This window comes from Pelophylax lessonae (genome assembly GCF_965119305.1).
Source record: "Pelophylax lessonae genome assembly, chromosome: 5".
In the NCBI taxonomy this organism is placed as follows: Eukaryota; Metazoa; Chordata; class Amphibia; order Anura; family Ranidae; genus Pelophylax; species Pelophylax lessonae.
This window is the reverse complement of record NC_138772.1, coordinates 216,112,900-216,129,034: the sequence shown is the minus strand read 5'-3', so window position 1 is coordinate 216,129,034 and position 16,135 is coordinate 216,112,900. Positions and strand designations below refer to the sequence as shown.

Genomic DNA, 16,135 nt, shown 5'->3' with positions numbered 1-16,135 from the left:
TGCAATATAATAAATGTTTGCTCTTGGGTTTAATACTACTTTAAAGCCCAACTGGACAGTTTAAAATGGTTGTAAACCCTAACATATACTCAGGAAAGTGAATAGTGTCAGATGATACACAGAGATCAAACCAATCCTCCTACATAAATTTTACTTGTTTATCTCCTGTCTTCCCCTTTGTACACCCTTTGAAATGTGCAGATCATGTTAAAAGTCTTTCGTCATCCTTCAGCAGTACATAGGGGTGGTCGGGGAGACTGGATATACACTGTGCGAGAGCTGATTGGAGAAAATGGACCCCCCCCCTCTCACCACATAGGCAGATGATCAAAGGAACATGCAGAACTGTATTTTGAATAGACTCCACGCTTATCTCCCTCTAAGCTCCCTCACAAACTTTGGGCTCATGTTATCTCATGTGTCGGTGAACTTGTCAAAAGTGACTCACTGATAACAGAAGATTGAAGCACCAGAGAGAAAAGACACTTAGAGCTATGGAGGGAGAAAAGTATACACTACAGATATGTGCTTAGCTCAAATTTCATGAATGGGGTTTACAACCCCTTTAAAGTAGCGAAATAAAAGGTGTGCAAAGCCTCATAGTTTTTCTTCCTAACCAGAGAAGAAAAGGCTGTCCCCTTCCAACATGCTGTAGAGAAGGATCCTTGTCTTTTTATGACTGCAATATTCTCTCTGCAGAGATCAAATTTCCACCCCACTAAGTCAGAGTTAGAGCTCTCATATCAGCAGGAAGGCCTGAGCTTTGCTGGCTGTAGAGCTAGAATTGTAGTTTAGGAATTATAACGGACCTCTGCATAGAAACCACTGAGCAAGGATACTTCTCTTCAGCATACTGGTGGTAGACCAGATTTTCTTCTCCGAATATTTTACGTCTGTTTTCTAAAGAAAACAAATGGGAAGACATTGCACACCTTTTTGTTTTATTGCACCCAAAATATATTTCGTTGGATTAGTTTAGTTTTCATTTTTTTAAAACCTATTCTAATGCATATTATTCATGCTTTATTATAATGTTTATTGCATGTTGGTTGGAAAAGTATACCGTTTTTACCCTACTACCTATCTATCTTGACAGAGAATACTTGAACTAGAAAGCTTCCTTGCAAAAGCTTCACAAGACAGTGACAACAAGACAGGAGAATTGGCAACACGAATTGAATGTGAAACAAACAAGCACAATGAAGAGAGAAGTACACTTATGGAGCAACACAAAAAAGAACTTGAACTTCGTAGTAAAGAATTTGAAAAGTTATTGAAAGAGAAGCTTGAAAGTATTAAACAAGAACACGAAGCCAGCATTATTGAGATGAAAGAGCAATTTCAGCAAGAACGTGAACTGCAGCTGAAAGAGAAAGAACGAATGTTTCAGGCTCATATCGAAGAAATGAACGAGAAGACCTTGGAGAAACTAGATGTAAAGCAAACAGAGCTGGAAGCCCTTTCATCTGAACTGTCTGAAGCCTTAAAACTTCGTCAGGAGATGGAACAGAAGCTTTCAGCATGTCAGCATAAGATGGATGAGATGAAACAGGATTATGAAGCTAAGCTGAATGAGCTGCAGAAGCAGCATCAAGTGCAAATCGGTACAATTGAAAAGGAAACAGAAATTCTAACCCAAGGGGTAGAAAAAGATTTAAAGGAAGAAATGAATGGTCTTAAACTTTTGTTGCATGGTAAGGAGAAAGAGTTGGACATTATTCAAGCAGAAAAACAGAAACTTAGTGAAACTTTGGAAAAAGCTGAAGCTGAGTGTAAGGCTGTCTCCTCTCAGTTGGATGAATTACAATGCTCACATCTGAAGAAGATGCAGGAAAATGCAGAAGCATTTGAGGCTCGGCTAGCAGAACTGCAAGAGAAGATAGATGCTGTGACCCAGGAGAATGTTCATCTGAAAGATTTGATAAAAGAAAAAGAAACCACATGTAGTAATTTGACTTTACAGTTGAATACTTTTAAGGAGCAGGTGCAGAACCTTTCTTTACAGATTGAAGCGCAAACCATGAACATGAACGACCAAATCAATGCTCTTACATTGCAGTCTGAGACAAAGATAAATGAGTATAAGTGTCAGATTGAAGACTTAAACAGGATTGTTTTTGAAAAGGAGAATGAAAATTTGAAGCTCAAAGAAACGCACGATCAAATTATATTAGAACTGAACCAAAATGTGTCTTCCAAAGAAAAGAAAATGGCATCTTTGCAAGAAGAACACCAAGCAAAAACTAAAACACAAAATAATAAGATCGAAAGAATGAAGCAAAGAATTAAAGAAATTCAGGAGGCCTCCAAGAAGAAATACTTGGAGCTGGAAAGTAAGATGAAAGAGGAACTCGAAAAGAAACAAGTTGAACTCAATAATAAAGAAAAGCAGTTTAATGAGAAAATGCTGGAAATGGCCCAAGCCAGCTCTGAAGGAATTAATGCGACAATGTCTCAGCTGGAGCAAAACCACAAGGAGCAGATACAAAGTATTAGTGAGACTCACCAGCGACTGATGGAGGAGACTATTCAGGGCTGGGAGAAGAAGCTTAGCCTGCATGCAGAAGAACTGAGAGAAAAGCATGAGGTTGAACTTCAGGAAAAAGAGCAAGAGGCAGCAGAAATTAAACAGCAGTTTACTAATTTGAGCAAAGAAAAGGAAGAAGCAGATAAACAGATAGCTGAATTGAAGGAAGAGAAAAATAAAATAAGCATCTCCTTTAATGAATTACAGGGGCTACTTAATCAGGCATCTGCTCAGGTTTTAGTTTTAACAAATAGTGAAAATAACTTGAAATCTCAGCTTGAAATGTTGCAAAATAAATATACTACCTTGGTGGATGAAAAGATGGTGCTTGAAGAGCAGCTGAATTTGCTTAGAACAGAGGTAGAAGAGGGAAAAAGCAAAACGAATGAACTGCTTGGTAAATTACAAGAAGCTGAAGAAAAATGTCAGTCAATTGAGGCCTGCCATAATAAAGAAATGGCAGATAAGCTCTTACAAAAAGATTCTCAGTGCAGTCACCTGTTACTTGAACAGGAAAAAAAATTTGAATTGCACTGCAAAGAAATTGTTTCACTGTTAGAATCTTTGACCGCAGCATTCAGTTATAAATATAGTGATCAAATAAGCAGATTGATTCCAAGGATTACACATTGTGAAAATGGAATATTTAAGGTTCAAGGATCTGTGTCAAAACATATGGCTAAGATTCAAGATTTAGAAACTCAGCTTGAACAAATAAATAAAGAATTTTCTTCTGTAAACCTTTCCCTGATCCAGGCTACCCAGCATTTGCAGGAAAAAGAAAATGTGATATTGGTTATAAAGGATGAATTAAATGCTCTTATTGTGGAGAAAGAGATGTTACAAAAAGAAGGAGGAAACCAGCAGAAGGTTGCTGATGAAAACGAATCTTGCATCACAGAGCTAAGAAAACAACTTTCAGAAAACATCAACTCCGTTACATCTCTGACTGCTGCTTTAAAAGAAAAAGATGGAGAGATTAATGAACTTAAGTTAAAACTTGAGAACAGTGTGGATTTAGAAGAAAAGGAGAAGGCCATAGCTTTCCTTACCTTACAGCACAAAGAGAGCCAACAGCACCTTCATAATCAGATCCAAAGTTTAACATCTAAAATTGAGGAAATAAGTAAAGAGAAAACACTCTGTGCCGAAGAAGCTGGCACACTAAAACATAAGTTGGAAGAGTGGAAGAAAAAGGCTGAAGTTAAGTTCACACAAAACCATCAAACAATTAAAGAACTACAAGGAAAATTTGAAATGGTCAATAGGCAACTAACCGAAAAAGACGACCAGCTACACAAGATTACGGAAGACTTGAACAATTATCAGAGTAAGAATGCAGAAGTAAGCAAAAGAGAGACAGAATTAGCCTCAAAGATAGAAAACCAAAGTTCAAGAATTCAAGAAATGAATGCTGAGATTGCCAAACTCACAAATGAAAAGGTTTGTTTAATGCAAGAAATAGATAGGCAGATTGAGAATCAAAGTATAGAGAAGAAAGAATTAAAACTGCAGCTTGAACAGATTCAAACTGTTGCATCAGAAAAAGATAGCTACTCCACAGAAGCTCAACAACAGGTACTCAAACTACACCAGGAAATCTTAAGCTTGAAAGAAGATTTTAGCAAGAGACAGTCTGAGTGGGAAGCATTAAAAGCAGAACTAACAGAAAGTAAAGAGAAAGCACTGAAAGCACTTGAGGAACAGTTGACTGCTGATAGTACTAAAAAGATAGCAGAATTAAAGAAAAAAGCAGAGCAGAAAATTGCTTCAATCAAGAAGCAGCTAACATCTCAGTTGGAAGAGAAGGAAAAATCTAAGCAAGGTCTGGAAATTCAGCTTAATGAGCTAAGAGATCAACTTCAAACAGAATGCCAGCAGGTTCAAGTAGGGTGGCACCAAGAAAAAGGAGAATATGAAAACCGATATTCATTGTTGTTAGAGCAACACAATAGCAAAGAAAGCGAATTAGCAAATGTTAAAAGAGATATAACGTTAAAAGAACAGAGAGTGAAAGAGCTGGAAGACGCTCTGGCGGATGCCAAGAAAAAGCTTTGTGAAACTGAGCAGAGTCTTAAAGAGAGAGAATTATGCATTGTAAATGACTTGGAAGCAGAAAAACTAAAAATTGAGCAGTTGTCTTCCAAGCATCAGGAAGTTTTACTTTCTTTACAGGAAAAATTAACTGACAAAGATTCAGAGCTGAAAGCTTGCATGGACAAATTGGAGGAGAAAACAAAGACATGTGAAGAGTTACAAGTGCTCTTTGATGAAATTCAGTCTCAAGAGAATGCACTAAAGATAAAGCTTCAAGGAGCCGAAGGAGAAGTACAGAAATTCCGCAAGGAAGTAACCAAATTGCAGAAAGACATGCGCACCTTACGAAAGGAACATAATCAAGAGTTAGATTTGGTAAAGAAAGAACTGTTCGAAGAAACCGAGCAAAAAATAAAGTAAGTCTGAAGAATTTAGGTATAGTTCTACTGTGACATTTATTTATTTTTTAAAGATTGTAGATTTTCTTAAGTATGAGTTTAACTTTTGCTCCTCTAGTAAAATTCTACATGTTAAACCCTGTTTGGGGAAGGGTTAGAATCTCATTGGATTAGCATAATATGTTATATTACTGTTTTTCACAATGTATGTTTGTCAGTCTGCCAACTTGGTAAAACGGCAAACTCCATGTGTGACTGATGTTGCAGCAGTTGTTAAGCCTTCAGGCAGTGTAATTGAAGTTATCTAGATTTAGGTGGTTAAAAGGTTAGAAACCTTTTCTAAGGCCTTATTCTCCCACCAGGTCCTTCCTGCCATTGCGACCATGTCCATCTGCCAGACCTTACCTGTGTAGTCCAAGGTTGTGTTCTAGGATCCTGCAACTTTCCTAATAGATCCGTCTGACCTCCAGCAAAAGGAGCCAATGCCTGTGGCCCTACTCTATTGTGTTTTTTGAACAGATGATAATGGGAGTTGTAATTACACCCTTGCTGAAATCCTCTCACCCTCACTGTGAAAATTGTGCACGCTGTCATCTCCTATTTATAACCAGGAATTAATTGACAGCTGAGAAGATCCCTTTCTGACAATGTATAGAATTTAGGAATGCCCATTTATTGTCCTTCATGTAGCGTTGATGAACTAACTTATATTTTGTGCCAAATATCCAGAATGGGCCTACTTTCAGTACCGATGGGAAGGATCCTTGGCTCAAATTTTGGCTTGTTGGAGCTTCAGTGCAAGAAGCACCTCTTGCACTCATGTCCCTGGACAACTGGACAATCAAAATCTCCATCTGATCTGGGAAAGCCCTCTACTCCTAAGACTAAAAAGAATCAATTTCATTAGGTTTAAGACAAAACCTGAAACTCCATTTCTCTAAAGGCTTGGACCCCCCAATGTACTCCAAGTCTGCAAGCAAGTCGCCCTCACCATAACAGGGGTATCCCTATTGTCAGAGTGGAGTAACATCTGTTGGCCATCGCAGCTGACTGTGTGGATTGATTATGGGCATCAATTATATTACTTATTATAATTATGTTATGTATAATGGTCGATTGGAGATTTTTCTAGACCAGTCTCTGTGGACAACCAGGATGCCCACTTTTCTGTAAAAAAACAAAAATAAAATAAAAAAATCCTGCGCTTCTTGTAAATATCAAAACAGCAGCACTCTTAAATCCGAATACAAGAAAAACAGACATTAGCATAAAATGGTAGTGCTGTCCCCTTAAATACTCACAATCCAGTGCACAGATGCTTCGCAAATCTCATGCATAATAAATCATAAATTCATATCAAAGACCATATATGAAAGTGCATCAAAAATAAATAAACTAATCAATAGTGCATATACAGTATATTATAAATAAATCATTAAATACCATTAGTTCATTGCTAACAAGTTTATTCCAAACAGTGATATTGTGAAAAAACCACTGCAAGGCTCCCACACCTCTATGTGCACAGGCGTAGACGTCTACATAATAGGAGGTCATCTAAGCATATGATACAGATAACTGCTCTCCAACGCTGTCACTTTCTCATAGCATCATTTCAATGTTACCGCCATGAAGAAAGAACAAGAACGAGCCACATCTTATAGTGTTGCCATTAAAACAAAACTTGTTCATGAAAGGGTTCTCACAGTATTTAAGACCAAAACAGGCACAAACAGCATTGCCTTGCTCAGGGCAGTGAGTGTGATGTAGTCATGACTAGGCTCAGTCCTATGCATTTTGTTGCCAAAAAGTGTTTTCAGGGGATAGGAGTCTAGCTTGTGATATCTGCCGAAACTTTATACCAACTGCACTAAATATATAAACGAGCACTGTTGCGGACATTGATTCAAACTCACATTTTTCAATTTAATATATGTATTAATAATAAGGGTAATTCATCAAAAGATGCACAGAAGGAGAAAAATAACTTAAAATTAAAAAGATACCAATTCATTTTGCCAATATGTAAATATGCATACAATTACCAGATGAACAGTTGAGATCCCATTCTACATTCGAATTGAACGAAGTGTAGGATCTCATTTCTTAACAAATGCCTACTTACATGTCCCCTTTTTCCCAGCACATCACTGATACCTGCATTGTTTATCATGTCCACTGTAGCTTGAATCTTCACTCCTGTTCTTGCCCTGCTTCCCTCTCAGGGCATCCCCATCGTGGAATATCTGGTCAACTTTTTTTCTGAAGGAATAGTTGACTCAGGCTCTGTCAGTCAAAGTCCAAGTTTCTGTACAAGACCCGACAGAGAACCATGTAATCCAACCATGTATATAAGCCTGATCTTAGCCACAGCCTTGTCCAAAGTTTTTCTTCCACTAGATAAAGTTCTTACTTTCTGCTGCAAAGTTTGGACTCTACAGTGCAGGAGCCAGCCCCATCCTCCTTTTTGCTTGAGGATCTTGAGCCTAATCATGTTTTTCAACGGAGTTCCAAAAACCCAAGACTGTTGGAACTCCGCATTCTACCAGTACGGAACATAAGGAACCATAGACTTCACAAGCAGAAACAGGCTCGCCCCGGTATTGTGGGTCACAAGTTTAACACTGGATTAGAAATATACTTGCTACAGTGTTTGTTCTTTTTCCCACTCCTCAATTGGACTGCTTTTGGACATCCCAGTATACCCGAATACTCATCTTCAGGATCCTGTAATGTGTGATTAAGAAAAAATAATTTTTGACTTGTCATAAAGTCCTTTTCTTTGTGTATATTACAGGACACAGGTCCCTCCCTCTTGTTCTTATGATCCAGTACTATTATTACTCCTACTAATTAAACAAAGCCATGAAGGGAGAGAGAGGGGGTTATACTGGGCTGTTCTTATTGTTTTACTGGTGTCTAATCTCCTGAGGTCAGCGCTCTAACCCCATGAAGTCCAAAATCGTATTTGTTATGTGGAATTTTGCAGTACAGGCCTGTGTTTGTCTCAACTCTTACGATCTCCACTGAAGGCTTGTAATTTTGCACTTCAGCCATGTCTGCTGGCTAACTTCCAGCATGGAATGACCTTTTGTCTCATCAGTGGCTTAACTCTTAGGGAAATGGCCTCTATAATCCTCTTGGCTAAGGCTGGTGTCATTAGGTCCACCCTTACTATATCATTGAATAGCATTTTAGCTCTTGGGAGTTTTAGCTCACAAGGGCACATCTACATCAGCAGGAAAACCTGTGTTGAGTGTCCTTGTGATTCTTCCCCCTGGTGACTGCAAAGGAAGAGTTTGTAAAGGTAATTTTTTTTTTTTTTTTTCCATTAAAAAAGCAGTTTATTCCTACCTCCCTGTGCAACGATATTGCACAGAGTGGCCTCTTATCTCTTCTTTAGTTATCCTCTTCTGGAGCTGTTCTCCTCTTCTTCCTGCAGGTGCCCCCAAAACACATAGTGTTATGGGGGCACCTGTGCGCCGTGCTCCCGAGCCAGGCTGTGTGCGTACATAAACACACAGCATGGTTCGCCCACACCCTCCACTCGCTCCTCACAGGATTTTACTGACAGCAACACTGTTACTGTTTACTGTGAGAGCAGGAAGAGGAGATGCACCTGGGGACAGTGCCTAGGTAGTGGGAGGAGGCAGTTGTGTTTAGGAATTGGGGGAAGTGGTGCGCTTGAGGGGACAGGACATGCATTAGGGTAAAAAAAGCAAATAGCCTTTACAACCACTTTAAGCAGATCCCGTAAAGATGTCCCTGGGTCTAGAAAGTGATAAAGCTTGTGAACACACTTATTTGTTTGAAAAAATATATATTATTGATATATTATTGGAGATAATATTCACAGATTTTTGGGGATGGTTAGATTGGTTTTAGTTAAACATTGCAGTGCAATGGTTTACTTTCTCCTCGTTAATGCCACACGCCATAGCTCTTAACACATTTTTCTTTTGTCTAGACATGAGCAGGAAGATCAAGAATTGAAGCACAATTCCACTTTAAAGCAGTTAATGAGAGAGTTCAATACACAGATGGCACAGAAAGAACGTGAGCTTGAAACTGCTGTTCAGGAGACAATAGGTAAGCATGCATTTTATCCCATGTTCTTTATTACTGGTTGTAGTTCCTATAATTTTTCTTGCTGATTAGCATAATACAAATTTATTTACAAAAACTGATCATCCTGCTAGGGCTGACTTTTGGGTAGCCCACAAATCAGTGCCTTTTAGCTTTATACAGTTTTATTAACTTCTACTGAATGTCAGATTGATGTTCACTGGATATTTTTACATGATGAGAATTTGGATAAGGTCTCATTCACCTGAGGTGTACTATACCATAAGCCTCTGCAGGGCTGTGTTTACCCGCAGAGGGATGCATAGGCATTTTGTGCATCCCCATGCAGGCAGTCCCATTGATGCACAAAAAGCTGCTGTGTCCCAATATGACATCTGGGTGCATGTTCCCGACCACAGACAGTGTTGAGTTTGGAGACACATGCATGCACCCACATGGATATCATATTGGGACATAGCCGGTGTGTCCTTGCAATTGCTGTGTCCCAATTTACATCAATGGGACAGGATGCACGGAACACCTGTGCATTCCCATCTGGGTAAACAGAGCAACACAGCCTTGCACAAGCATACAGTGTAGTAAGTGTAGTAGTATGTGAATGCAGCCTTAAAGTACCATTTCTAAGAGAGTCAAGAAAATCACTGCGCATATGAATACGTTTGTTAGAAGCTCGCCAAATATTACTGTTAGAGCATGGGCAATCTCCACATTTGTGACAGTCTCATGGATCACCGCAACATCTCACACCAAAAGCATTTTTTTTTTAGTTATTTCTTAACAAAAGTTTATGAATGCCTATAGGCCCAGGTCAATTTTAGCATTGTTTTCTTTGTGATGCAGGAGCGCTAAGCCTTATGCAGATGTGTTTTAACACGAAGGGTGGTTTGTGGTCCAACAGCAACTGTTGAATTCTTGCCAACTTGTACAGACTTTTTAAAAGATTTTTATTTTGTAACAGCCAACACGTTTTGGTGGCTCAGAACTCTCCTACCCCTTCTTCCAGGATAAAAACAGGATGATAGGGGCACTTGAATTGCTTTCCAATCCTTGTACCTGCATTAGCCTGTTTTTAGCCCTGATGAAGGGGGAATTCTGTGCCCCCGAAACATGTTGGCTGTTAAAAAATAAAAATCTTTTAAAAAGTCTTTACAAGCTGATGTAGCACTCCCATCCTGCCAAAACTTCAATTTTAGCATTGTTGGCATGCATAGGGTTACCTTGACAATAACTGTATTCTGACCATTTGAAATGAATTGCTGCTCAAGCACTAGCTTTTAGCAGCTTCTAGCTGCATTTAGTGGCATCAAACGTTTTCTCTGCCCAAACTCTGCTGTTCATGAACGCACTGGGTTCTTTTTCCTGCTTTTGGAAAGTCTCTAAAAGCTCCTGCCACAAAACACTTCTAAAAGCCTATGTGTGCATGGACACATAGGCTAACATGCAGGGGAGTTTAAAGGCAGACAAAAAAACGCCTGATGCCCCTAGATGCAGCTGTAAAAATGTCCATGTGGATGAAGCCTCAATGTAAAACTCAAGAAATATCCAAGCATAAACCAGTTTCAAAAGAGGTATAAAGAGATGATTCTTACAAGGTAAAAGAATGAAAGGGTTTAATTATCATTGTGTGTTTACTGTCTGCTTATTTTGTTATTTCGTTTTTTTTTTTTTTTAAATGTTAGTTTTTTCTGGGTGCATATGTATGTATGTACAGTGGGTAAAATAAGCATTGAACACTCTCACTGAAATTTATTTAATTCTTTGTACAAAATCCTTTGTTGGTAATGACAGCTTCAAGATGCCTGTATGGAGAAACTACACATGCATTACTCAGGTGTGATTTTTGTCCATTCTTCTACACAGACAGTCTTCAAATCTTGAAGGTTCCATGGCCCTCTTCTGTGAACTCTGACCTTTAGTTCTTTCCATAGATTTTTTTTATTGGATTCAAGTCTGATGATTAGCTGGACCATTCTACTAGCTTTATTTTCTTTCTTTAAAAACCAGTTGGGAGTTTTCTTGTCTTTGTGTTTGGGATCATTGCTGAAATGTCAACCCTCATTTCATCTTCATAATCCTAGTAGATGGCAGCAAGTTTTTATGAAGAATGTCTTGGTTTACTTTTGAACGATATGAAATACCGTATGCTAAAAAACAGCCCCACACCATGATGTTCCCACCTCAAAATTTCACTGTTGGTATGGTGTTTTTGGGGTGCTGTGCAGTGCCATTTGACCTTCAAACATTGTGTGTATTATGCCTTTCAAAGAGTTAAATTTTGGTCTCATCTAAAAAGACTGTATATTCTCCCAGTATTCACGGGCTTGTCTAAATGTTGTGGAGCAATCTTTAAACAAGCTTCAAAATGCTTTCTCTTCAGCAATGAAGTCTTGTGTGGTGAGTGTGCATATAGGCCATGGCAGTTGAGTGCATTACTTTTGAAAATTCGTTTTTTTCCTCTATCAAAAATCTTGCAAGGAGCATTTGGTCGTGGCCGGTTAATTGTGAAATGATGTTCTTTCATCTTCCGGATTATGGCCCCAACAGTGCTCACTGGAATATTCAGAAGTTTAAAAATCCTTCTGTAACCAGTGCCATCAGTATGTTTTGCAACGAAAAGGTTGCAAACGTCTTGAGAGAGCTCTTTGCTTTTTACCCATCACGAGATATTTCTTGTGTGACACCTTGGTAATGAGGCACCTTTTTGTAGGCCATCAGTTGAGACTGAACCAGCTGATATTTGCCTTGACAAGGGGCAGGATTGCTTTCTAATTACTGATAGATTTCAGCTGGTGTCTTGGCTTTCCATGCCTTTTTGCACCTCCCTTTCTTTATGTGTTTAATACTTTTTTACCCAGTGTTATTCCATTTTTTTTACACATAACTTAATTTCTGAACTTATTTGTTTTGTTTTCTTTGTACGTATGGATTGCATGGGTTGTTACTGACATGTGGTGAAAATTTCACGTCAATAGCACCTTTAGAATTATATTTACCTAGAAAATAGGGCGCTCAATGCTCATTTTACCCACTGTATATGTATGAATGTATCTATGTTTGTCTGTATGTATGTATGATTGTGTATAGCAAGATTATTAGAAATTAGTATCATATATTAGAATTATTTTTGTATAACTTTATACTGTTGAGAAGCTTTATAAATATTAATTATGGCGACCAGGTGGGATTAAGGCCCCTTCCACACTTGTGCGACCTAAAAGTCACGCGATTTTGCCGCAACTTTTTGCCGTGATTTTGATTTTGAATTATGCCTATGTCTTTGGACCTCAAAACACATCAAAGTCGGACCAAAGTAGTGCAGGGACTACTTTGAAGTCGTTGCGACTTGAAGTCGCACAGATATGAACGGTACTCATTGGAAATCCCTGGAGTACGACTTGTCATGCGACTTTTCAGTCCCAAGTCACACAAGTGTGAAAGGGGCCTAATAAGTTGGTAATTCTTCCCACTCCTTTTTGAATATGTAAACTAAATGATTTTGTTTTGTTTACAGTTTTATGTTTCTTTTTTTTTTTGGTGTCAATTTTGTTTTTAATGTATGTATGTTTACTTTGCTATTTCTTCTTCATGTTTATATTTTTTTACATGTTTGAAAGAAGCTGATACTACTATAACTATTATTATCGATGATGCTCAGTAAGTGCCGGTTCACATTTAAGCGATGCGGGAATGCTGTGAATATGCAGCGTAATCCCGCATCGCATCCGCACCTCTGCCAGTTCACACTGCCATATGCAATACACAGGGGGTGTCAATTAAAAATTAAGGACACCCCCAGTTGCGATCGCATATCGCAGTGTGATCTGCAAGTTCGCACAGAATCGGATCGCACTAGTGTGAACCACTATGCGATCCGATTCTGCTGCAGATGAAAAAAAGCCTCATGTGCGTGTTTATTGCAGATGCGGTGCGAATTCAGCCATACAAAGTGTATGGCTGAAATTCGCACCGCACATGAGATCGCATGTAATTTAGGAGCAGTGCGCTCCGAATTACATGCGATCTCCGCAATTGCACAAATGTGAACCGGCACTAAATTAGAACAATCCAACTACTATAAAAAAAAAAAAAACATATTCATATATACCTAATAGCAATACATTGGGTTGCAAAAGCAGTCTTCGTGGTTTAGGGTATCTGTTGAGGTCTGCTATGCCTGATTTTTCTCAATCAGCCTGGAAAGAAAAAAATGAATGGATTCCCTCATCCACACAAGCGGGGGCATCCACTATATTCTTGTATTCTGACAACCCCCACGGTTAGAATACACTGATCAGAGCTGCAGTGTGGATCGAAGGAAAATTTGAGAGGAAAATTCTCTTGAACAAGCCAGTCCAAGAGAAGTCAATCATTAAATTGACTACTTTGGAACGGCCATAGATGGATCAAAATTCATCCTGGCCCTGTTGAACCGGCCAAATTTCAATCCATCTATGGCCAGGTTTAAGGATTTTATGATTCTTACAATAATTGTGTATTATTATATAATGCAATGTTTGATGGACAGTACCAATGCAGTTTAGCGGAGATCATCCAATATCCGTAATAAATGTTTTCAACTGATCTGAAATAAATTAAAAATGACTAAGTATAGTTCTGTAAGAATTAAACCTACTGGTAAATAACAAGGTTTTCTTTGTTTAAGGCAAAGCACAGGAAGTTGAGGCTGAATTAATGCAATCTCATCATATAGAAACAACACAACTTCATAAAAAAATTGCAGAGAAAGAAGATGACTTAAAGAGAACGGTCAAAAAGTATGAAGAACTCCTTGAGGTAAGCGTTAAAGACCTGGTCAGATTTATTGCTATAGTAACTAATTTGGTACTGAAAAATGTTCATTTTATTTGCAAGAGAATTTTGTTTTTCATAAATGCAGAACTTGAAATTCCAGGAAATATCCTATTGCTATAAAATCAGACTAAGACTTTAGCAATAAAAAATTGTTTTGTTCTGACCCAGTCGCCTACCCATCACAGTTTGGGCCTTGTCAAAGTCACTCATATTCTTACGCTTGCCCATTTTTTCTGCTTTCAATACACCAGCTTCAGGGACAACATGTTCACCTGCTGCCTAATATATCCCACCCACTTTTAGGTGCCATTGTAATAAGATAGTCTATGGTATTAATTTTCTCTATCGTTCATTGACAGACGCAGCTCCATATCTTCTTGACCATTGGTTATGCTGTCTCCTACAGGAGTAGGACACTAGGCAGGAAAAAACTTTACCACGCCTATGGGGCAGTTCCTGAAGGGATACACTCAATCACTCTGCTATAGGATCCAGGTTTTTTTTGCCTAGTTTAGGAGTAGGACCTAGTTCCCGGCTGGGACTTCGGTCCTAGCTTGTTTTTTTATTTTAAAGGGAACCGTTGTTAAAATTTGAATTTTTTAGCTAGTTATGTTCCTGAGAGAACTGTAATCAACAGCAGGACTGGGTTGAAGACTGGATATCCTAGATCCTTAAGGTCTCCCAGTCCGGCCAGCGAGAGTGTGCAGGTTATAGCCCCGCCCTAGGCCTCGCCATGATAGAGCCCCATTGGATGAAGGCTGGCCCACAAGTGAAACACCTCGCCGGGATGCACACGACCTAGTTTGGCCTGAGTCGCAGCGTGCCCCTTGGCCGTCAGCACCCCCACCCCGAGTGGAGAGACAGTCTGTCCAGAGTGGCGCCCATCCGATTGTCATTGGTATTGTGACTAGTGTCCCCCCCATAGCTCTTGCGGTCTCGGGGTGGACATGGGCCTCTCCTTGGGATGGTCGGACCTCCGGGTTCCCTTCCATTTCCCCCAGCCCATCTAACGGTCACAGTGGTCTTTTGGCCCCAACCTACCCCCATGCCCCCCCCCCCGGGGTTAGATAGAAGCTGGCTTTGCCACTTGCTCCAGTAAGGGGGGGGGGGTGGATGTGGTTGTTGATGACCCGGGCTATCCAGGACACACTGGGGAATCTTTCCCGGCTCCCTTGGGGGTTAGTGACTGGGGCAGGGATGTCCTTTGGGCTCCTTGTGATGGTTATAGGCTTAGAGGGGAGCAGATGTTCCTGCATCCAGGGATCTGTACCTCACGTGTCTTGGTCAGGCCAAAAATTTAGTCCGCGGCTTTGCGGCCTATTCGTGGCTGTCCAGGGAGCTGACCGAGCTAACCAAGATGAGGTGTCTGACCAAGCTGACCGGCGGATGCCTCACGCGGCTGGATCGGGCTAAAAATCGAGGCTGCGGCTTGCGGCCTACTTGCGGCTGACGGAGCTGGCTGTCTGAGTGACTGACCCAGCTGTCCAGGCGACTGATCAGATTGTCTGAGCTGCTGATCAAGCTGACAGAGCTCACGGCGGTCCCGCCGTGGGGGCGATGATGTGTGGGGGTATTCTGTCAGCGTCACAGAATACCCCCATGTCCTTTATATGTAATAACATTTTTAAAATGTAATCTTTGTAATTTATGGTGGCCGACCCTTAGGTCTAATAGGGGTCTTTTTGTGGAACTTTAGCCGAAGACTCCTTGCAGGACTTTGGTCAGCGACCTCCCCTGCTTGGTATGTTCTCAGGGTGAGCTTAGCTTATAGCGACTCTACTGGGTCTGCGTCCACGCACTTCTGGTGCTCTGCTGTGAGGATGATTCCTTTTTTTACTGCACATGCACATGCAAGGGCGCTGGTGGATGCATTGATTGTATCGGTGCAGAATATTTTTAGCATGGGTGGTGCTGGTCCCCTCGGGGCACGTAGATCCCCTAAAAGCAGCAAAGGTACTCCCTTTTTCCACCTACTGTGCCAAAATTGGCGCGAGTCAGTGGAGTTGTTCTAAAGGCAAAAATGGATCCCACGCATGGTGTGGCTTAAAAGCTGGTCTGCGGACCAGGCTTTTAAAAATGCTCTATCAGATCTCCCCTTTACGGGGACCACCTTTTTGGGTCTTTGTTGGTTGAACTGATCAAAGGACTCACAGGTGGTAAGAGTACTCTTCTTCCTCTATCCGCTCAGGGAAAGTCACTGCGTAATAGACGGGGTCCTTTTTTTTTAGCCTTCGGCACGCAGGAGAAAGGACCTAAGCCATTTAGCTCATCTGGG

The 16,135-nt window shown here is 40.2% G+C and overlaps 1 protein-coding gene across 2 annotated transcripts in view; it reads left to right on the top strand.

Moving 5' to 3' along the window:
• GOLGA4 (golgin A4) overlaps nucleotides 1-16,135 on the top strand; it is a 205,438-nt gene that overhangs the window by 126,897 nt on the left and 62,406 nt on the right. For both annotated transcript variants that reach the window (XM_082259202.1, XM_082259201.1), the window contains exons 16-18: nucleotides 1,097-4,980; nucleotides 8,930-9,051; nucleotides 13,712-13,842. In XM_082259202.1, coding sequence (XP_082115328.1) covers nucleotides 1,097-4,980; nucleotides 8,930-9,051; nucleotides 13,712-13,842 — 4,137 coding nt within the window. The remainder of the gene's footprint in view (nucleotides 1-1,096; nucleotides 4,981-8,929; nucleotides 9,052-13,711; nucleotides 13,843-16,135) is intronic.